This window comes from Cryptomeria japonica, chromosome 5 (genome assembly GCF_030272615.1).
Source record: "Cryptomeria japonica chromosome 5, Sugi_1.0, whole genome shotgun sequence".
Lineage (NCBI taxonomy): Eukaryota > Viridiplantae > Streptophyta > Pinopsida > Cupressales > Cupressaceae > Cryptomeria > Cryptomeria japonica.
The window spans coordinates 564,010,218-564,034,822 of record NC_081409.1 but is presented as its reverse complement, the minus strand read 5'-3'; the positions used below and the strand labels follow the sequence as shown (position 1 = coordinate 564,034,822).

The 24,605-nt window shown below is 33.9% G+C and overlaps 2 protein-coding genes across 2 annotated transcripts; both read left to right on the top strand.

Annotated features, from left to right (window-relative positions):
• Positions 1-3,811: 3,811 nt before the first annotated feature.
• On the top strand, positions 3,812-5,617 carry LOC131074929 (pirin-like protein). Its single transcript, XM_058011668.2, has 7 exons — positions 3,812-3,954; positions 4,100-4,149; positions 4,240-4,278; positions 4,367-4,395; positions 4,701-4,763; positions 4,859-4,962; positions 5,046-5,617. Exons 1-7 carry the CDS (start codon positions 3,848-3,850, stop codon positions 5,539-5,541), a joined length of 888 nt encoding a protein of 295 aa, XP_057867651.2. The 5' UTR covers positions 3,812-3,847; the 3' UTR covers positions 5,542-5,617.
• A 6,409-nt stretch (positions 5,618-12,026) lies between these two features.
• LOC131074939 (pirin-like protein) lies at positions 12,027-19,349 on the top strand. Its single transcript, XM_059220723.1, has 7 exons — positions 12,027-12,109; positions 12,361-12,410; positions 12,495-12,533; positions 18,062-18,090; positions 18,481-18,543; positions 18,657-18,760; positions 18,860-19,349. The coding sequence occupies exons 1-7, from the start codon at positions 12,027-12,029 to the stop codon at positions 19,347-19,349; spliced, it is 858 nt and encodes a 285-aa protein (XP_059076706.1).
• Positions 19,350-24,605: the final 5,256 nt, after the last annotated feature.

Genomic DNA, 24,605 nt, shown 5'->3' with positions numbered 1-24,605 from the left:
CACATCCTCAGAGATGTGAAAATCAACATCTTCAGAGATGTGATCATCATAGTGTAGAGTCTGAATTTCCTTCTGGTACTCCCCCTGAAGTTCAGGCTCAGAGGAAAAATACATCGAGTCTTCATGAAAAACTACATCCAATGTAATAAACATTCGTTGGGTTGGAAGATGATAGCATCGGTACCCCTTTTGATAAGCAGCATATCCTAGAAAGACACATCGCAGTGCTCGAGGAGATAACTTGTTGCGCTGATGCTTATGGAGGTGTACAAATGCTACACAACCAAAGACGTGAGGAGATAAATTTGGGATAGCTGGAGCAACAACCGCCTCAACGAGAACCTGGGATGGTGTCTGGAAATCAATAGTGCTAGAGGGTACCCGGTTAATCAAATATGCTGCAGAGGTAAGTGCTTCGCCCCAATAAGACAACGGCATATGGGCTTCTATCAACGAAGCACGGACAACCTCCAACAAGTGACGATTTTTTCTCTCAGCCACCCCGTTCTGCTGAGGTGTATTGGAACAAGTAGTTTGATGTATAATTCCATGTGCTTCCAGATACTGCTGAAGTTCAGAACTCAAATATTCACCTCCATTGTCACTACGGAGAACCTGAACTTGTGCATTGTACTGAGTACGAACCATGTTATAAAATTTTTGAAATAACAAGTTCACTTCACTTTTAGACTTCATTAAGCACACCCAAGTCATTCTAGTACAATCGTCAATAAAAGTAACAAACCAACGTGATCCACCCAATGTAGTGACTTTGGACGGACCCCAAACATCAGAATGTATGACCATAAAAGGAACTAGACTTTTATTCAAAGTTAATGGAAAAGAAGCACAATGGCTTTTTGCAAGTTCACAAACTTCACACCGGAAGCTAGAAACAACAAATTTTGCAAATAAACTAGGAAATAATTTCTTTAGGTAACCAAAGGAAGCATGCTCCAGATGTCGATGCCATAACCAGATTTCAGATTTATGCTTCTCCCCCCAGAGCTATCCACCATTAGAGCTTGACGCAGCTTGTCCGAACTCTTTGACACCAAGTCCAAGTAATACAACTTCCCTCGCCTAACACCACAACCAATCTAATATCAAATCTAAGTCTTGTAAAATCTAAAAGAGATTCCAGCTATACAAAAATGGATCTAATATCAACATAACAACTTGTAACAAAAATTGCTTGACCTCGAACAAAACCTTGAAATTATCCACTTGTTGTCTTTGTCACATTGTCTGGAAGAATCTCATCTACCTACATTTCCCATTCGAGCCCCTTTATCCGAACATATGATTTAAACCACTAGGGGCCTTCATTCCTCTCAATACACATTTAGTAGGTGATGTGAGAGGGTGGCGAAAGAGGTGAAAATTCTGCATCCAATAGGTTTGCACTAACAGTTTTAAATTAGGTTCATGGTCACTTCTATTATTTTTATTTGGGAATAAGAAGAAGAGGATTAGGCGTGACGTGTAGATTAATGAAGAAGTTTAGCTAAGTTTAGGATGAAAGTCCAACTTTTCTTAGAACCATGTCATGTAAACACTAGACTATTGCACAAAGGGAAACAGGTCAAAATGATTCAGAAAGAAGTGTAAGAAATTATGAGTGTCATAGTTATCAACTCTATGCTTCCTAAATTTTATGAGTATTATTGTATGTAGATAAAACACACATGCATAATATATCGAGGGATTAGATTAATCAATAAATAATAAATGATATCTAATTCAAAAATCTAAATAAATGGTTTGAGTTAAGATAATCAATTAAATATATATTGAAATAATATAAAATTGGTAAGGAGTAGATGTTTAGATTTATGTTTGATAAGGAAAATAGGAGTATATGCATTGTGAATCATCACACTAAAAAGGTTTGATAGATAGGAAAACGGTCTATTATGTGTCTAGGTTTGATTCTACACTTGTGGCATTGAATCTAATATGTAACCCTATGTTTGTCTCAAATAATAACCTTAATTCTTGTGCAACTGTAATAAAAATCAACAATATGAACATCAAGTGAAGAGTATGAGTAAGGATCAAAGAATGACATAAGAAAAGTCATAGACATACAAAATCTATCCTAAAGCATTCTAGTAATGAACTAATATATAAAGATGTATCACTACTATCATGTAAGCGATAATGCGATAACTCTACCAAGATTCATAATATAATCATTTAATGTAGCAAGATGTCCTGAATTATCAGTAATATCCTACATGAGAAACTAATGAAATATAATCATAATTCGTGCTATCATCATCTAATATATCACACAGTAATCATCATTAATATTCCTTAAATTGATTAAAAACATAAAAGAATTATCATCCCAAACCACATCATCATTATATATAAGAGAAAATAACTCACATATAAGATCACTATCCATAGACTCCTCATAAGATGCACTATAAAAGAAACGAGTTTAATAGTATTGAAATAAGACTATTGCAGTACTTTGCAATAAAATCATGATCAGAACTCAACAACATCATTATATAAAATAATGTAACATGTTAAAGGGTGTACATGTATATTAGACATCTAAATAGTGTTGAGTTTGATTCTTAAAATAAAATTCACCTTAAAAGATGTATTGAAATAGAATTACAGTGTGCATTTTTTACCATTACGACTGGAGAAACAGATTTGTGTTTCTCCTTACAACTGAATTGTATGGCCTCTATAAACTTTAAATGTTCTACAGTCCTGACGGAAAAACTAACTGTGATTCGGAGCCGAAATCATTGGTTTCAATACTTGATGTTAAATAAGTCAATTATTTACTTCGGTCGGCCTTCTCGATCAAATCAGAAGCTTCCAAATCCAATGAAAATTCCCTTCTTTTACTCCAAACTCTTCCTTAACGTCAATATTAAAGGTGGCTAATGGTTGTGTTGTTCCATTAAAGTTTACCTGTTATCTTCTCACCTGTAAACTGTAAACATCATTAAATTTGAATCCTGGTCATCGATGGCTCTTCATTACTTTGACTTTTGTTTACTTCCCCTGTTATCTCATCATTTTCCACGTGTGAAAGCAAAAATAGTTGAGTGGAATCCATTGAAACAAGTATTCGGTGAATGTGAGGAGGGGCAGAGATTTCCTTACATTTTAATTTATTTGTCAATAAGAAATTGATTATTATGTGCGATTAAATGACATCATACCGGCCAACAAAAAATGTTCCCTCAAAAATATATTTGTCTTTTTAGTGGCTGTTTCAATCTCTTTTAGGACGAGGAATAATTGTACAAGTTATTTGAAATAGGCGATTAAGAAATTAGGCGCCAAAGTTTTACTATGGAGACGATACCAACTCAGATTCCCTCCTTTCTTATTCTCTTCCTCGTTTTGTCGTGCATGAAATTGTGGGATTAGCCGTCAATTTTTGGATGATCTGTCACATATTTCTTATGAGTAACGCAAAAACTATTTCAATCTCGCCAACGAGGTGAAGTCAAAAGGCAGTAGACAATAAGAGTCGTAGACGCTGATCACAACTAATAAAAGTAATGATTTTGACGTTTACAACACTCCTCAGGAAGAATCTTCTCTTTCCTTACTTCCGTTCATATATAATCCATCTTTGAACCGACATGTTCGTGTTTACCTGGAGCAGAGTAACGCAATCTGACGTCATCACATCTGATGACGTCAGGAAGACATCACTAGCCCCTCAGCACCTACGATAAGACCGCCATACATACTCATAAGGTGTGATCCTTATAAATTGGGCGGACTTCACCTTACAGTCTCATTCAAGTGCGACAACTACAACATATTTCATTATTTGTAAACAGAAGTTTGGAATTTTTGAAGGATGAGTGACATGACTCCCTTTGTGACACCACGCTTTGTAGCAAAGAAGGTGCTGGCCAGAGAACAATATGAAGGAGATGGAGCCATTGTCAGGCGCAGTATTGGCAGGTACCCACTTCTTCCTTTATTACGTTTTATATCATTTGAAGATAATTTAGGGTTGGCGTTCTCAATTTTCTAGGCTGCTTGCTCTGGTAAATATCATTATAATCATTCATTCATTCTTTCGTTCTTTTTGTTTTTTTTTGGACAGACGAGAGTTGAAGTTTTTGGATCCCTTTCTGTTACTGGATGAATTCTCAGGTTGGTTGGTCTCTACCCAAAACCATTGCTAACAACTATCAATTGTGATTGTATTTCATCTAACAAATCGAATGTGTATGTGTGTTGCAGTTAGTGCTCCTGCTGGCTTTCCAGATCATCCACACAGAGGTATACTTATGTGTTTGAATTTTGACACGTTTAAGCCGGTTTTCTTTGCTCTGTTCACACTAATGATTCGATAATATGTTTTGGGCAGGTTTCGAGACTGTGACATACATGCTGGAGGTACCATCTTTTGTGCCTTACTTTTCCCCTTTTGATCAGAGCACCACAGCTGCACTGGTTCACCATTGATGTCTACATGTGTTTTCAATGTAACTTACAATTGAGTTGGAAACAGATGAGGCAGTGGCTTCTGGGATGATTTGAGACTAATTGATGATTAACAATTAATACCTTTAGTTGTCTTTCATTCGATGGTGGATTATGGAGTCTAGAAATAAATTTGATGCAATCGAATTCGAAAACTAAATTGTTCTCAATATTATAGATTGCGGAAATTCGATATTCTTCGTTTTTTTGAAATACAGGGAGCCTTCACACATGAGGACTTTGTAGGACATAAGGGCACCATCAAGGCTGGCGATCTGCAGGTTTTGAATCTCTTGATTACCCAGCATAGTTACTGTACTTCACTCTTTTCTGTGATAGTCATGTATTGAGGGTTCTATTGCAATGTACTGTCTAGTGGATGACTGCAGGCCGGGGTATAGTCCATACTGAAATGCCAGCTGGACCAGGAGTGCAACATGGTTTGCAGTTGTGGGTAAATCTTTCTTCCAAAGACAAGATGTGAGTGGCTTCTCAACTCAAAATTCTTTCTTTGAAAGAGAAAGCTTTCATGTTTATAACTATATTTTTTTTATGGTGGTTAGGATTGAGCCCAAGTATCAAGAACTTCAAGCGAAGGACATACCCAAAGTTGAGAAAGATGGAGTGAAGGCGACTGTTATAGCAGGAGAAGCTTTGGGCATCGAATCTCCTGTCTATACAAGGACTCCTACAATGTATTTGGATTTCAAAATGGAGGCAAATTCTGTGCTTCACCAGCTAATTCCAGAGAGTTGGAATGCATTTGTGTATGTGTTGGAAGGTGAGGCTAGCTTCGGTACTCCCAATTCATCGCCTGTGGGTGCTCATCATACACTTCTATTGAGTAGTGGTGATGGGGTGAGTGTGTGGAATAACAATGTTGACAGCAAGCCCTGCAGATTCGTAGTGATTGGAGGGCAACCCCTAAATGAGCCGGTGGTACAACATGGACCTTTCGTGATGAACACCAGACAAGAGATAGTGCAAACAATTCAAGATTATCATTCCGGTAGAAATGGATTTGAAAAAGCCAATGCATGGCATTCCCAGATTGCTTAAACTTGATTTCTTTTCACTTTCAGTTTCAATCTCTATCTGAATTCATTATTAGTGAGTAATTTGAATGTCTCTTCCCAACAATACGAATAATCTCTGTAATTACATCATTTTCTAGCTTTATTGTAGACAACAAAGGGGCCTCCTTCCAGCAGTTCCTTTTAATAAAACTAAGCTTATGGATGCTTTGGGGAAATCGAAAAATTGTATTCGTTTCTTTGAATGTATTTGCCTTGTTTTGAAAGATCACCCATTTCTTTCAGATCAGGTATGTTCGTATAGAACTGATAATAGCAATGCATAAAAATACGAATTCATGTGTTTTTTCATAAACCTATTGAAATTATATCATCTATATTTTTTAATTAGATGATTGTCGATATAGTTTTTTCTTAGTGAATATGTAGGACATTTAGGTTTGCGATTATTAACTATCAGATATTGTTTTTTAATTACTATGAACAAAGAATTATTCAAAGAAGTCTTCAACCTTAATTCCAAGGCAAACAGTAAGGTTGATTTTGATTCAACGTGCTCAGAATTTAGAAGGAAAAGACGACTACAGAGTCACATGGTTATGAAATCACAAGCAGAAAAGGTCTAAATGGAGAAAGATAAATTGTAAAGGATGAAAGGGAGTCTTTCAATGAAGATATGGTTGAAGAGTATTTTAGAATGACATATTTTACAATATGTTAGATGTTAGCAATTGATTATAAATCATAGATATCAATTTACTTGATTACTGATATTCAGCATCAATATATTAAAATAGATTTTAACTTTGTATCTTTCATTGTTAAGGAAATTCACAAAGAATTAGTGTCTTTGAAAGTTGATGATCGTATGTCATTCTTTAAGTGGTACTCCATGTTATGTTGTATTTTTCTATATAATGGAGGAGATATTTGGGATTATGCTCTTCAGCTGAGACATGAGAAACTATAAGGAAATCACATGCCTATCTAAGAATAGAATCACATTTATGATTTACAATGTTACTAATCATTAGACTATGGTATATTTGAGAAATATTTTTTGGAAAGAGTGTGCATAAGAGGATGAGAATTTCTAAGAATGTTACAATATTTTTTAAGGCTCGGGGACTAATAGCTTGAAGCAAGGTATGGCTATAATTGGGGTGTTTGGTTCTTTCGTTCAAATAGAACAATAATTAGGATCTACGACACTAAAGTAGAGCCACATGTTTTGCCTATGTGTGGTGCCTAATAAGGTAGCTTTTCTTGAGATCATGTAGTTAAATGAGGCTAACAAGTTTCATTTGATGCAACACAAAAAGGCCATTTTCCTCTTACCAACATTAAAATTTACATACTTTATAAATACAAAAGGAAGGAGTAGAAATCCGGGGTTCGAAATTAATGGATTATATAATGAGAAAATAAAGAAATTTTTTTTTTAATCTAGAGATTTATATTTATAAGGTGAAAAAGGTAGTGAGGAAATCTACTTACACACATAAATTTGACGAAGCTAATGACTTGATTAAGATTGCTCCAAGAAGATAGAAATTAACTAGAGTAATAAATAATTCAAAATTCTCCTTGGAGAAAGAAAGAGGGAAACCTATAATGCTAGATATAAAGGATAATTTCATATAATTAAAGACCATATTCTTAGACCAGAGATGATTTTGGATAATATATTTAGTTTGGGGTTTGTGCCTTCAAGAATTGTTCAAGATCCTACAATGGAGGTAAAACATCAAGAGATACAAGAAAGAGGGCAATCTATCTACCAATGTGTAGAAGTATATGTTTTAGCAATAAGAGATGGCATTCCTCATGTAGGGGCAATGCAATTAGAGGGATTTCAACCTATAGTTGACTATCCTATTATAGAAGAAGTTGGAAAAAATAAAATTGACATTCTAGAAATCCAACATGGAATTTCCTTGCCCCAAAGATATGAATTGAATGACATTATTGTGGAAAGAATAGTGTTGAATTTAGAGGAAGGCGGCAAATCCAAGCACGCTATGAGGGATTTAGCTCAAGTTGTTTTTTTATCTGATTCTGAGTTCATCCAATCGAGTCATTTTATAGCACTACTACTAAAGAAAGAATTAGAGACCTACTTATGCAAAGGATTTAAGATGAACAAAAGTAGATTAGAGATTATGATAATGAGAGTAAAGCTCAAATTATCCTAAAGGATGTTGTTTTTCATGTAAGAAAGATTACTCTAGATGAGGGTAAAAGACTATTCATAGAAAGTGGATGTCTACTCTTACTGGGATAGGATATAGTTTATTTTATAATCATGGACACTACAATATGATAAGGAAATAATGAGGTCTTCAAAGTAGTAATAAGGAAGAAAAAGAGATAGATTTGGTTAGCTTTTAGTATTAAATGCAAAACCTTATCTATATTGGTGATAAGTAATTTGATACATCAATGACCTTATAAGTAATTTTATTATGAGGCTAAAGTTAAAGAGAAAGTAAAAAGAGATATTATTTACTTAGTGAATAATCTTCTAAATCATTGTATTCCATGCATTTTGCATGTGGTGGATGATGCATGGGGATGATACAATAATTTGAGAAAACAATATATAATTCAAGTCAACAATGAACCTTCCTTAAAAGTAAGATATTGACTACATGGATCCTACATATGATAACAATGTAGAATATTCATAATAGTACAATGTTTAATCTTAGTGCTCATATTAACATATCAAGTACCTATGAGATCAATGGACTCTCGAATAACATATATACATTTGAGGGGATAATTGATCTAATGATAAAAAAATATTAAATAGTTTGAAGGTCGTTGAAGAATTTTTATAACCTCTAATACTTGAGAATGGTCATAGTATGAAATCATCAGATGATTAGAAAATATATTTAGCCACATTCATCACTCAAGAAGGTTAGCTGGATCCAATCTCATGCAATGCTAAATTGGATATTTTGCTAAAAGTAGACTCTAGACTAGATAATTTCATTAAGAAAATTGAAGCACTACTCAATGGAAGGTAATGGCCCACATGAATAAGTTGACAAAAATATTTGAAATCAAGTGCCCATCAAAAGAAGAATATGATACATGGATGGGGAATTATCTATGAAGCTTGTGTGATGTTGATTCTTTACATCACCCAAATTCTATGAGATCTTCATAGTGTATGCATGTACCAAGATATAATAGACGATACAAAATGATATATTTATGGATAAGAACTGTTAATATGAATTAATATATATTAACAATTTAACCAAAGACATAATTAACCTTAGTTTTAAGTATAAAATGAGACCGCAAACTTATAAATTTCTATACTTAGATTATTGTCTATTCTTGAAAAGTTTTTTTTTTGTTATCACTCTTAAAAATTATTTACTATGGAGCCTTGACTTTTGGGGGGTTATTCTATGTTCTCATATTTAGAACTATATGAATTTTAAGGTATAACTGACACAAATTTTATAAGGATTGGTAGAACTAGAACAAGGAGTGTTTGATTCAGTTGGATTTTGAGTTGAAGCTTTCACTGAGATATAGACTTCCCATGGAGAACATTGAATTCACTTGGAGAAATAGAGTTGTGTACTTCCATTTTTTTAAATATTCAGAGGTCGTACAATTTCCATACGCCCCATACTAGAAATCATATATACCAATTCCTCTCATGAAACCTTCAATGTTCTTGTATTTATTGTAGAAAATGTAGGTGATGTGTTGACTCTTGGAGACCACTTATAGTTATTAATGTCATATTATTATTTATTAGTGGCTAGGTTGCGAGGGAAGATGATACCATCTCTTCTATGTAATTTTCATTTTCTTGTCATGGCCACCTAATTTGACTTCGATATAATTGAGTCATCTCTAATAATTTCTAGGATAATTATCATACTCTCAATACTAGGTAATAATATCAACCTCATTCATCCTCACATCTACATATAAAATATCCTAGATGGATACAATTGATGATTTTTGATCTCCATCATTCATTGACAATCTCTAAGAAATTGAGAAGGGTCCTCCTACACATACACTCCCAATTGTCATGACTACAAACAACATGAAATGCTTAAAATAGGATGGCCTGGGAGTTATCTAGCTCTAAGTATTTCATCACCCTAGCAATGAGCTATTGTGAATCACTCTCAAGTAATTCAAAAAAAATTATACTCATTTTATTGTACAAGACATTGTCAATATTCTTATAAGAGTAAGCATGTGTCACTGATTTATGAGATTTCATGAATATTTCTTTTATATAATGGATGCATCTTAATTGCAATTGAGGTTAGAAAATGTGGGGTACTAGAGTTGTATTAACTCTATAATTGCAACAGAACTAAGATAGTAGAGTCTGAAAGTCGAGTGTTGAACCTAGAAGAAGAACTTGGCAATGCAAGGAAAGGGAATAAGCCCTGTACTTGAGAGAGCCTCCAAGGGATCTTGTAAAATATCATTCAAGCAAGCACTAGTCATTAGAGAAATAGGGGGCCCCTAGGAAGGGGCCATAGGGGAAGAACAACCACAAACCATAGAGGTGGGCAAAGCCATTGGGGAAAGGGGCTCTAAAGTCGATAAAGAATTCAAGTTTTTATTTGTAGGAAAGACAGTAAAATGACACCTTTCAGTATCCTTCCACCAAGTAGGAGACAAGCATGGCCAAGAGACATGTGAACAAGATGAGGTAAGGTTCCTTGTAGAAAAGCAATGCCTACAACAAAATGGAATCCCTTCATAATCCACACTATTGCCATTGAAGGGCACCAACCTTTAGGGTGATCTCAGCTGGATTTGGTTTCGAGAGGTCCAAATCCAACAAGGTTCTTGCAAAAGAGGTGTGGGAGAAGAGGCTAGTGTTAAGGTCAACTTTAATAAAGTGGCCCAGTTTGTTGCGAATGGATTCATTGGTAACCAAACACTAGAAGTGAAGTGGGAGGTGAGGAAGCCCGACCTTGGTTGGGGAGACATCAATAGGTTTGAAGGGGGTTGAAGGAAGGGAATCAGGGGTATCTAGAGATAAGGCATGAGAATCCCACTTCCATAGACTCATTGAAAGAAAAACCTCTATATGCTCTGGATTATTAAATCAAACAACAAAAAAAGCCCTATCGCAAGGGTAGATTTCCAACTTAAGACTAGACACCAGCTAATTCTAATAACTCAAAATCCAAGAGTGGAGTGCTTGTAGAGATTGCCAAAATAGGTTAAATTCACTGATAAGAGCTAGTTTTTTGTAGTAAACAATGCAATCCAAAACCTCCTTACTGAGAACCTCCTCAGCAAAACTGAAAGCGCCAGGAAGGAATCTTACAAGAGGAGATGAAGGGACCTTAAGAGGGTTCTGGAGCAAGTCGCTGAAAGAAATACCAGAAGGGGAATTTACCGAATCATTCACCACTTAGGCAATAGGTTGGGTATTTTGCGTATCAAAGATGTCCACAACAAGTTTGCAGTCATGGGAGGCATTCCTAGGAAAACCATTAACAGGGAGACGTTGTAGCCTGCCACAAGCGGGAGAAAGGATTTTGAAATTAGAGAAGGGCCTGGGCAGGAGAAAGCATGACAAACTTGTTAAATGTAATGCTAACACCTAAAAAATGGGTATGTTGTTGCCTTCCCATGTTAATGATGATAGCTCGGCAGGTTTTCTTAGAGTTAAGTTATGAAGCGCCAAACTTTTTCCAATGAAGATGATACCTCACTAAATTCCCTCCATTCTTATCATTCTTTAAATAAATTCTCCTCAATATTATTGTCGTGGATGAGAGCCTGGATTAACCATCAATTCTTGATAACATACCATTAATGAGTAACGGAAATACTACCTACTTCAATCTCACTCAAGGAAGTCATGTCAAAAGCCAGCAGAGAATAAGTGTCGTATACAGAACTAGTTACAACAATAATTTTGACTTTTACAACGCTCCCCAGGATATACTTGGGAACATGCTAAGAAGGTGCTTTCAACTTGCACTTGAAAGGCACTACGAATCTTCTCTTTCAAGACTTTCGCTCATATTTTCTAGAAAGATACCATCTATTCTGGCTCCAAAAATCTTCAATTCATATAGTGTGTTGTTGACAACTTAAAAAACCGTGACTGTTTTTTTCAAAATCAATGGTATATAATGATCAATAACCTGCATGTTATTGACTCCGTACTGCAGTTTTGGAGCCAAAATAGCAGCAGCCCACATATTTGAACCAAAATGTTTGTGTTTACCTGGATAACATGGTTTTCTTGACACATCTCATGAAAAGAATTAAATCAGTTTGACGTCATCACAACTCATGACGTCAACGCGACATCACTAGCCCATCAGCACTTGCGATGACATGCCATGAAAACTCATATGTTGGGGGAAGTTTCAATCCTTATAAATTGGGTGGACCTCCTCTTATAACCTTATTCAAGTGCAATATATACAAGATTTTCTCATTATATTTGTAAAGAAAAGTTTGGAATTTTGGTGAAGGATGAGTAACATGACTTCGTTTGTGAAACCACGTGTTGTAGCAAAGATGGTGTTGGGCAGAGAGCAATATGAAGGAAATGGAGCCATTGTCAGGTACCACTTCTTCATTTATTACTTCCCAATATGGTTATATTTCTATATCCTTTGAAGATAATTTAGGGCTATGATTGTCACTCTTTCTTTAGAGTGTTAGAGCGTTTGATCTCATAGACGTCATTATAATCATTCACTTATCTATTATCTATTTGATCAAATTCTTTTACACTGCTTGATGTAATAGACTTTAATTAAAATCATTCATTTCATCTGTTTATATATCTGATCAAATTCTTTGTTATGGACAGATCGGAGTTGAAGTTTTTGGATTCATTTATGTTATTGGATGAGTTATCAGGTTGGTTGGTCTCTACCCAGAACCATTGGCTAACAAGTGTGATTTTATTTTATCTAACAAATCAAATGTATATGTGTGTTTCAGCAAGTGCTCATGCTGGATTTCCAGACCATTCTCATAGATGTTGAAGTCTAATCACATCTACCACATTTAATTTTCTCCGTAGTTTATTCTCCTTTTCCCACTCCTACCATCTCTTCTTTAGTTCTTCTTATGTATGACATTTCTCTTGCATAGGATAGATTTTAATAAATATAGATGTATAATCTTTATTAAAATATTTTCCCCTGCTGTCATGCTAAATTCATTGAATATTTTGTGTTTGTTCATTACCTTTAGTTGGGCATATGTATGCTAGACAATCCTTAAGTTTTAGGTAAGTATGAAATGAACAATGTAGAAGACTTTAGATGCTGCAACAACAACATAACAACCAGAGAAAAGAAAAATCATGTTTTTGGGGGATGAATGAAAAAGAAATACGGGGGAAACTCGTTGTGTGATGTTCATGAACAATAGTTCTATTATAAAATTAGATTGTATGTTTTTTTTGATATACATGAATATATTCTCCTTGTTCTTTGTATTCTCTATTTTTGTTTATCCTCTGCTTCTGTGTCCATCAGTGGTATCAGAGATGAAGGTTATTTAGTGAAGTATTTGAGAAAGTATTTTTAAAGAGTTAGAAGGGTTATTCATAGTCTACAATGGCAGCTCCTAGCGCAAGTTTGACAAACCACAAATTCCTTAGTTCAAAGGGAAAAATTATGATTACTGGGCAATCACAATGAAGGCATTATTTTGTACACAAGATTTATGCGTGTTTGTTGAGAATGGCTACCAAGAACCAGTAGATGCGACAACATATAATACACTAACTCAAACAAAGAAAGACGTGTCGAAGGAAAATAAAAAGAAAGATTCAAAAGCCCTCTTCTTCATCTTTCAAGTGAATGAGAGTACTTTTCCAAGGATTCAAGCAACAACAAAGTCAAAAAAAGCATGAGATATTCTTCAAACAACCTATCAAGGAATGAAAAAGGTGAAAATAGATAAGTTGCAAATGCTAAGAAGGGATTTTGAGACCATCTACATGAAAGAATCAGATACAATAGAATCATTTTTTACTCAAATCATTGGATTGATAAGCTAAATTAGATCTCATGGTGAAAATATTGAAGAAAGAAGAGTGGTTGAAAAGATTTTGAGAAGTTTGCCTACAAGATTTGAATCTATTATGGTGGCCATAAAAGAGACAAAGAATCTCTCACAGTTTTTAGTGGACGAGCTTCATGCATCACTCATTTCTCAATAGCATAGATTGAGTAGATCAACAAATTCAAATTTGGAGCATGCATTCAAGACACAAGTCTCAATCAACCATGGTAGAGGCAGGGGAAGAACAAATTTTAGAGGTAGAGGAAGAAATTCATATAGAGGTGGAAGAAGTAGCCCATCAAACTCAAGTGGAAGAGGTAGAAACCCATCAAGCTCAAGTGGAAGTGGCAACTATCAAAAATCAACTCAAAATTAGCCCCAAAGAAAAAGGTATGATAAATCCTCAGGCCAATGTCATTATTGAAAGAAATTTGGGCATTATTTAAGTGAATATAGAAATAAGCAATATGATTATAGGCAACAAAGTGCAAATTTTACCAAGGAAAATCAAACTCGGGATAGCATGTTCATGGCTTGTGATGTTGCATAAGAAAGTGAGAAAGATATATGGTTTTTAGACTCCGGTTGTAGCAATCATATGAGTGGAAACTTAGAGATGTTTTCAAGTTTGGATGAAAGTGCAAAATCAAATGTAACATTGGGAAATGACAACAAAGTTTAATTTAGGGTAAAGGAAGTGTCAACATTCTAACCAAAAAGGGGGATAAAAAGTTTATTTCAGATGGGTATTTTGTTCCTAGGCTAAAACATCACTTAATGAGTATAGGGCAGCTCATTCAAAAGGGGTATCAAGTCTTTTTCAAAAACAAAGAATGCACAATTTTAGAAAAGTTTCCAAACAATCAGCTCATAGCAATAGTTCAAATGAGCAGCAATAGAATATTTCCCCTAAGACTAGAACCGGATTTAAAGGCAAAATTTGCTCAAGGACAACCTTCAACGAATTCACAAGGTGAAGAAAAGAAAGCTACAACAGTCACACAAACAATCTTTCAAGCTGAAATTAAAGATGAAAATTGGTTATGGGATCTAAGATTTGGGCACCTAAAATTTGGAAGCTTAAACTTATTGCATAAGAAGAGAATGGTGAAGGGGTTGCCACTAATAGACAAATTAGATAGAATTTGTGAAGGTGGCATTTTGGGTAAACGACATAGAGAATCATTTCCAGTAGGAAAGCCAACAAGGGCAAACAAACCATTGGAGATTGTTCATTTAAATTTGTGTGGGCCAATGAAAACACCCTCAATTGGCGGAAGCTACTACTTTTTGACATTCATTGATGATTACACAAGAAAGATATGGGTCTACTTTCTAAAATATAAGCATGAAGTGTTTGATTATTTCTGTCAATTCAAGGCTTTTGTTGAAAAACAAAGTGGGCACTACATCAAAGCATTAAGAATAGATAGAGGTGGTGAATATATTTCAAATGAATTCATAAGATTTTGAAAAGACCATGGAATCACAAACAATTCACTACAAGGTATATCCCTCAACAAAATGGCGTAGCTAAAAGAAAAAATAGAACAATTATGGAAATGGCAAGAAGCATGTTGAAAGAAAAACATTTGTCAAATGAGTATTGAGCTGAAGCTGTAGCATGTGTAGCATATATAATTAATAGATACCCCACCAAAAGTGTCATCAATATGATTCCAAAAGAAGCATGGAGTGGAAGAAATCATAATGTTTCTCATATGAGAGTATTTGGATGTGTGGCATAAGCACATGTGTCAGATGAATTGAGAAGAAAATTAGAGAACAAAGGAGAAAAAAGCATATTTGTAGGGTATAGTGATAATCAAAGGCATACAAACTATGCAGTCCAATAACCAAAAAGATCATAATCAACAGAGATGTACAGTTCATAGAAGATGAAGCATGGGATAGAAGTTTGGATAAAACAATCAATATTGCAACCAATGTACCACGAGATGAAAATGAAGATTTTATATTAGCAAGTACTCCTTCAAATTTAACTCCTCCTACACCCATTCAAGGTCAACCAAGTGGTCAAATGACACCTTCATCAAGTGTAAGGACAACCCCACACACTCAAGCAAATACTTCATCAAATATGCAATTAACATCATCCTCAATTGGGACTCTTGGTGCTGGACCATCAAGCCCACATTCAAAAAATTCAAGTGACATGTCCAATCCTACATTAGCAAGCTTGAGGAGACAAAAAATCAAAAGTTTAAGGGAGATTTATGAGTAAAATGAAGGTGAAATTAATGTGGGTCCGATTTCTCTTTTCGCTTTATATTCACATGTTGAAGATCCTATTAATTTTGAAGAAGCAATTAAAGAAGAAAAATGGGTGCAAGCAATGAATGAAGAAATAGATGCTACTGAAAATAATGAAACATGGGAATTAGTTAGTCTTCCATGAGGAAAATAGGTGATAGGAGTGAAGTGGGTTTACAAAACCAAATTGAATGCAAATGGTGATGTGAAAAAACACAAGGCAAGACTTGTAGTCAAAGGTTATTCACAACAACTCGGGATAGACTACAATGAGACATTTGCACCGATAGCTCGTCTAGACACCGTGAGAACAATACTAGTCATAGAAGGTCAAAACAAGTGAGCAGTATATCAAATGTATGTGAAATAAACTTTCTTAAATGACATATTAGAAGAAGAGGTCTATGTGGAGAAGCCACCTAAATATGAAATTTTTGTTCATGAAAACAAGGTTTACAAGCTCAAGAAGGCAGTATATGGACTCAAACAAGCTCCAAGAGCATGGCATAGTAGAATTGACTCTTATCTTTTATAAAATGGCTTCAATAGGTACAACAATGAGCCTACATTGTATACCAACATGAATGCGCAAGGTGAGATCATAATTGTTTGTTTATATGTTGATGACTTGATATTTATAGGTGATTAGTGAATTGACATGTTCAAATCAGCTATGAAGAAGGAATTTGAGATGATTGATTTGGGTTTAATGAAGTACTTTCTTGGCATTGAAGTAACTCAAAATGATAAAGGTATTTTCATTTCACAATCTAAGTATGCAAATGATATTTTGAAGAGGTTCAATATGATGAATTGCAAATCAGCCCCAACACCAATAGTGGCAGGTTTGAAGTTGAGTAAAGATGACAAAGGAGCTCATGTAAATCCAACTTTGTATAAAAAACTTGTTGGTAGTCTCATGTTTTTAACAACCACAAGGCTGGATATAATGTTTGGAGTTAGTCTCATTTCAAGGTTCATGGAGTCTCCAAAAGTTTCACATTGGCAAGTCGGAAAAAGAGTTTTGAAATATATTAGTGAAACAAGGAACTATGGAATATGCTATACAAGGTCAAATGATTTCAAGTTGATAGGATACACTGACAGTGATTGTGTAGGGAGTATAGATGATAGGAAGAGCACTTCCGGTTATGTTTTTTTATTTTGGATCAAGTGTAGTATCATGGGCTTCAAAGAAACAACCAATTGTCACTCTTTAATCAGCTGAAGCAAAGTATGTAGCAGCTATAGGGGCAGCGTATCGAGCAGTTTGGATTAGAAAAATGTTGAAGGAATTGAGACATGAACAAGAAGAACCAACAAAGATCTATTGTGACAACAACTCAGCCATAACATTGTCAAAGAGTCCAATTCTTCATTAAAGAAGCAAACATATAGACACAAGGCATCATTTCATCAAAAAGTTGATCAACAATGGAGAAATCATTTTGGAGCATTGCACATCAGAGGATCAATTTGTTGATATCTTCACCAAACCATTGGGAAAAGAAAAAATTTGTCATCAAAGAAATAACTTGGGTATTGTAGAGAGTAGATGTGATTAAGGGAGAGTGTTGAAGTCTAATCACATCTACCACATTTAATTTGCTCCGTAGTTCATTCTCCTCTTCCCACTCCTACCATCTCTTCTTCAGTCCTTCTTACGTATGACATTTCACTTGCATAAGACATATTTTAAATGAATATAGCTGCATAATCTTTATTAACATATTTTCCCCTGTTGTCATGCTAAATTCATTGAATATTTTGTGTTTGTTTATTACCTTTTGCTGGGCATACGTATGCTGGACAGTCCTTAAGTTTTAGGTAAGTATGAAATGAACAATGTAGAAGACTCTACATGCTACACCAACAGTATAACAGCTAGAGAAAAGAAAAATCAGGTTTTTGGGGATGAATGAAAAAGAAAAATAGGGGAAACTCATTGTGTGATGTTCAAAGAACAGTAGTTCTATTATAAAAATCAGATTGTATTCTTTTTTGATTTATGAATATATATATAATTTTTCAGCAAAAAGCCTCATTTTGTTTGTCTTGTTTAGCTATTTCTCCTTGTTCTTTGTATTCTCTATTTTTGTTTATCCTCTGCCTCTCTGTCCATCAACAAAGGTATATTTATATGTTGGATCTTTAATACCTTTTAAGTTTATTCTCTTTTCTTTCTTCACACTAATGATTTGATAATATGCTTTGGGCAGGTTTCGAGACTGTGACATACATGCTGGAGGTAAAATCTTTTGTGCCTTACTTTTCCCTTTTTCAGAGTGTAACAGCTGCAAGGTTTGAGTATGGTTGTGTAGATGTGTTTTCACTGTAAAATAAAGTTAAAGGTGGAAACAGATGAGCCAATGGCTTCCGGGAGGATTTGAGACTAATTGATAATTAACATTGAATACCCTTAGCTCTGTTTCATTCCGATTACGATCAGATTGTGATCTCAAATGTTTTTCAAATTTAAAAATAAATTTGATACTCTCAAATCTCAAAATTAAATTGTGCTCAATATTATAGATAATGGAAATATGATGTTTTTAATAATATAGAACTACTTCTCAGATCTGTTGTGGGTTTTTAGAAGTTTTCTTAGAGAATATGTTCATCGTTTCCTTAAATACAGGGAGCCTTCACCCATGAGGATTTTGTAGGACATAAGGGTACCATCAAGGTTGGCGATCTACAGGTTTTGAATCTCTTTGTCCCCCACTATAACACTACCCAACATAGTTATAGTACTTCTCTCTTTTCTGTAATAGTCATGTACTGAGGGAATTTATTGCAACACATACTGTGTAGTGGATGACTGCAGGTCAGGGTATAGTCCACTCTGAAATGCCAGCTGGAGCAGGAGTGCAACATGGTTTACAGTTGTGGGTAAATCTTTCTTCCAAAGACAAGATGTGAGTGCTTTCTAAACTCAAAATTCTTAGAATAGCAAGGAACAATTTCTCTTAAAGAAAAACTTTAATGTTTATGACTGATATTTTTATTGTGGTTAGGATTGATCTCAGATATCAAGAACATCAAGAGAATGACATACCCAAAGTTGAGAAAGATGGAGTGAAGGCGACTGTTATAACGGGAGAAGCTTTGGGCATCGAATCTCCTGTCTATACAAGGACTCCTACAATGTATTTGGATTTCAAAATGGAGGCACAAGCGGTGCTTCACCAGCCAATTCCAGAGGGTTGGAATGCATTTGGGTATGTGTTAGAGGGTGAGGCTAGCTTCGGTACTCCGAATTCACCTCCTGTGGGAGCTCATCATACGCTTCTATTGAGCAGTGGTAATGGGGTGAGTGTGTGGAATAACAAGCCCTGCAGATTCGTAGTAATTGGAGGGCAACCCCTAAATGAGCCAGTGGTACAACATGGACCCTTCGTGATGAACACCAGACAAGAGATAGTGCAAACAATTCAAGATTATCATTTGGGTAGAAATGGATTTGAGAGAGCCAATGTATGGCATTCCCAAATTTCCCAAACCTGACTCGTTTTCACATTAAATCTCTATCCATTCGCGCCAGTCAAAAATTTGACTCCTTTCAAATTTAAAGGCCCATTCCCAACAATAGGAGCATTCTATGTAATTACATCGTTTCCTAGCCTTATCGTAGACAACAAAGGGGCCTCCTTCCAACACTCTCTTTCAAAGAAAATAAGTCTTATAGATGCTCCGAGGAAACCTCAGCTTAAATTGTAGTGTAAGTTAATACCATTGTATTCGTTTGTTTGAATAATTATTATTATTCTAAACAACATAATTGACATAAAATGTAATAAGTTTTATAAATGTGTGATTGTAGGGATGGATTTAGTGGGGAGAAATATAACAGTCAAATTCTCATCTTTTATATAAAGAAATCCTCAATATCTAATTGGATTAGATTTAAAATTTAATAGTTTATTGGCATCACTATAAGTAATCTATATAAGGAAGATTAAATAGTATAGCATTAATATTTAGATTGTGTACAAATAGAAATTATGAGCATTATGGTTTGTGTATTTTATAATTTAATTTTATCTAATGATTTGGTCTAATGTGATAGAGAGTTGTAAATAAAAAGTGAATCTAGATTACTAATTAAAAGATTAAGATGGTTGAATCCTAAGAATTTGAGTGTTTGAAGAAAATTATGATTGTGATAATATCTTCCCACTATTGGGAATTTAGAAAATATAGACACAACTACAAAGTCAAATGATTATCAAATCAAGGAAAGAAAGGTTTAAATAGAGAAATGCAAATTGTAAAAGATGAAATGGAGCCTTTCAATGAGGATATGTGTGAAGAGTATTTTAGAATGACATACCTTATAGTATGTTATGGTTGGGAATTGATTACAAACCATAGATACAAATTCATTTGATGATATTGGCTATTGTTATCAACATCAACACATTAACATCGATTTTAACTTTGCCTCTTTCATTGCTAAGATAATCCTCAAATAATTGGTGCTTTTCAAGTTGATGACAAGATCTCATCTTTCAAGTGGTACTCAATGCTATGCCATATTGTTTTATATAATGGGTAAGATAGTTGGGATTATTCTCTCCAGTTGTGACATGAGAACCTAGAAGAAAATCCCACGCCTATTTAAGGATATACTCATATTTTGGATCCACACTATTAATCATCAGACTATGATATATTTGAGAGATATTTTTTGTAGAATGTTTGTTTTATTAGGTCATAAGAGGATTATAATGTATAAGAATGGTACTAGATTTTAGGGCCCAAGGAATAGTATCTTGAAGTAGGGTATGACCATAATTGGGGTGATTGGTTCTTTTATTTAGATAGAACAATCATTAGGATCTATGATACTAAAGAAGATCCACACATTCTTCCTATGTAGGTGCTTGATAAGGTGGCTTTTCTTGATATTATGTGGTAGTTAAATGAGGCAAACAAATTTTATTTGACACAACACAAAAAGGGATTTTTCCTCCTACAAACATTAAAATTCTTAGACTTTGTAATTACTTGAAAGTAAGGATTATAACTCTTTGGTTCTAAATTAATGGAGTATAGGGTGATACCAGAAAGAAAAAGAAGCTTTGATCTAGAGAATCATATTTATAAGGTCAAAAAGATAGTGAGGAAATATACTTATGAACATCAGTTTCATGAAGCTAAAGACTTGACTAAGATGCTCCAACAAGATATTTAAATTAACAATAGGAGAGATAAATGACTCAAAATTCTCTTGGATAAAGCAAGAGGAAAGTCTATAATTCTATATAAAGGTACATTCCATGAAATTAAAGACCACATTCTTAGCCAGCTAATAAGTTTTGAAAGTGTAGATAGTTTTGGGTTTGTGCATTTAAGAATTGTAACAGGGTCAATATTTCAAGATCCTATAATGGAGGTACAACATCTAGCAATAGAAGAAAGAGAGCAATCTATCTACTAAACTCTAGAGGTATGTGCTATATAAATAAGAGATGACATTCCTCGAGTAGGGGCAATGTAATTAGAGGGAGCTCAACCTCTAGTTGGCTATCCTATTTTAAAGGAAGTTGGAGAAAATAAATTGGCATTCAAAAAACCCCAACAAGGCATTGCCCCACCACAAAGACATGTGAATTGAATGACATTGATATGGAAATAATAATATTGACTTAGAGGAAGTGGGTAAACATATGCATGATGTGAGAGCTTTGACCAAGGTGAATTTTTTAATTTGATTGTGAGTTAATCCAATCCACTTAGTTTAAAGCACTACTATTAAAGAAAATATCAACGATACTTATATAAAGAATTTAGGATGAACAAAATAAGGCTAGAGAATATGATAATTATTATAATATAGATAGAAGTATCCTAGAGGATGTTGACTTTTATGTAGCCAAGATAACTCTTTATGAGGGAAAAATACTATTCATTTAAAGTAAATGCCTACTCTTACTAGGATATGATATAGATTTTTCTATGGTATTGAACACTACGTGATGACAAGGAAATGATGAACATATCTTGAAATCTAAGTACCAAGCAAAAAGGATATTTTGGGTCAGGCTTTAGTATAAAAAGTGAAACATTTGTTACATTAGTGATGACTCTTAATAAAAATAAGCCTCACATAGTGAGATTAAATGAACTTATAGAAAAATTTATTGTGAGAAGATTAATTTATATTCCTATCCCTCAATTAGCATGCTTTTCTATAAGCATAACCCAATATAGTGAGGCAAAAATAAAGAATTTACAACAAAATTTTGATAAATTAAATAGAAGGATCACATTGATCTATTATACAAATATAATAATGTGAAATCAATGGGCACCCCCAAAAATATATTATATCAAAACTTGTAACTACTTCTATTAGTTTAGTAAAGATTTCCTAGTGAGATAGAAATGCATTTATGTTGAGCATTGCAAATATGAAGGAGAAGCTAAAGAACAGTTAGAATATAGAGCTTGAGGTAAAAGAAAAATCAGAAAGGAGATATTATTGTTTTAGTTAATAATATTCTAAATCATTGTATTTCATGCATTTTACATAGGGTGAGTGATTTTGGGGGATGCTATGATAATTTGAGAAAAGCCTAAGTAAGACAAGTAGACAATGAACCAACCTTAAGGAATATATTTAGTACATGGATTCCACATATATTGACCATGTGAAATATTCATAACACTTAATGGTCAAATTCCAATGGTCCTATTGAAACAACAAACTACTTATGAGGTTAGTGGAATTTTGAATGAGATCTCTACTTTATTGGGTTGATGTTATATAAATGATAAAGAAAAAATTAAATTGTTTTAAGGAATTTGAGGAGTGTTTATTACCTCTAAGAGTTGATAGTTATTGTAGGATAAAATAATTAGATGATTGGAAAACTGTCTATTATACAATATTACTCTAGCTTTAACTGCATCGATCACTCAAGAGGGTAAGGTGGATCTAATCTCATGCAATTCTAAATTGGATAGGTTGCTAAAATTAGATTCTATATTTGATAATTTAATTAATAAAAATAAAGTACTCAATATAGGTTACATGCCTAACATGAATAAGTTGACAAACATATTTGAGAACAAGTAATCACTAAAAGAATACTTAGTTTGGGAAATATTGAGTAAATGGTTTAGGGAAAAAGGCAAATACATTTATGTTGAGTATTATAGATATGAAGGAGAAGCGAAAGCAAAGTTAGAATGTAGAGGTTGATGAAAAAGTAAAATGAAAAGAAGATATTATTGTTTTAGTTAATAATATTCTAAGTCATCATATTTGATGCATTTTGCATTGGATGGGTGATTTTTGGGGATGTTGTGATAAAATTTGAGAAAATCCTAAGTAAGCCAAACCAACAATGAACCAACCTTAATGAATATATTTAGTACATGGACTCCACATATATTGACCATGGGAAATATTTATAACATTATATGGTTTAATCTCAATGGTCCTACTAATATAACAAACTCTTTATGAGGTCATTGGACTTTTGAATGAGATCTCTACATTCTTGGGTGAATTTAATCTAATGAAAAAGAAAACGTAAAATAGTTTCAAGGCTTTTGAGGAATTTTTATTGCCTCTAATAGTTGATAGTGATTGTAGGATGACTAATTTGATGATTGGAAAACTATTTTTATATAGAATTGCTCTAGTTGTAACCGCATCAATCACCAAAGAGGATAAGGTGGATCTTATCTCATGAAATGCTAAATTGGATAGGTTGCTAAAATTAGATTCTAGCTTTGATAATTTAATTACAAAAACTAAAGTACTGAATGCAGGTTACATGCCCCACACGAATAAGTTGACAAAAATATTTGAGAACAAGTGGTCACTAAAAGAAGAATATGATATATGGATGAGGAATTATCCATCAAGCTTGTGTGAAGTTGATTATTTCCATCACTTAAACTCTATAATATCTTCAAAGTATGTGTGCAAGCATCAGGCAAGGTATATTATATGGTAAAATATGATTTATTTATGGATAAGGAATGATTAAGATGAATTGATCTAGATTTTTTATAAGAATGCAAGATTTAGGTAGCTCCCTATAAATTGCAGTTTGTCTAGTAGACATTTTATTGTGATTGATGATGATTGTGAAACATGTCCACCAATACCATGTGGGCTAGAGGGAGAATAAACCTTGTGAGCTCATGCTTTCCATAGGAAGATCTTGTTAATTGAGCCAGGTCCCCAACCTTGATGAATTAATATAGATTAAGGATTATACCAAAGGAATAATTAACCTTAGATTCAATTATAAAATGGAGACCAAGAGATTATAATTTTCTACACTTATGTATTAAAGGTCTATTCAAATAAGTTTTTTTTTTTGCTAGCATTCTTAAGATTCAATTACAATTGAGTCCTAGTTTTTTATGGTTATTCTATTTTCTCATATCTAAAACTATATGAATTAAAATAGAAAAGTTACAAAAGTTTTACAAGGATGGTTAGATTGAAATGATGAGGGTTTGGTTCACTTGGCTCTTGAGGTGCAACTTGGACTAATATATAGATTCCCCATATGAGTCCCTACAAGTTCCATAGGCCTCATACTATTAATGATATATATCAATTTTCCCCTATAACATTCAATTTTGTCCCACTTAGTATGGCAAATATAGGTGATGTGTTGACTCTTGGTGACCACTCATGGTTATTAATGTAATATTTATCTCTATAGTGGTTGGGTTTTGATGGAAGATTGTACCATATCTTCTAATCAATTTTCATTTTCCTTTAGCCACCTA

Excerpts from the sequence above, each read along its gene's own strand:
- LOC131074929 (XM_058011668.2), top strand. The coding sequence starts at position 3,848 with ATGAGTGACATGACTCCCTTTGTGACACCACGCTTTGTAGCAAAGAAG. Across the intron at positions 3,955-4,099 it reads GTCAGGCGCAGTATTGGCAG|ACGAGAGTTGAAGTTTTTGG; the intron begins GTACCCACTTCT and ends TTTTTTGGACAG. Across the intron at positions 4,279-4,366 it reads TCCAGATCATCCACACAGAG|GTTTCGAGACTGTGACATAC; the intron begins GTATACTTATGT and ends TGTTTTGGGCAG.
- LOC131074939 (XM_059220723.1), top strand. The coding sequence starts at position 12,027 with ATGACTTCGTTTGTGAAACCACGTGTTGTAGCAAAGATGGTGTTGGGC. Across the intron at positions 12,534-18,061 it reads TCCAGACCATTCTCATAGAT|GTTTCGAGACTGTGACATAC; the intron begins GTTGAAGTCTAA and ends TGCTTTGGGCAG. Across the intron at positions 18,761-18,859 it reads CTTTCTTCCAAAGACAAGAT|GATTGATCTCAGATATCAAG; the intron begins GTGAGTGCTTTC and ends TATTGTGGTTAG.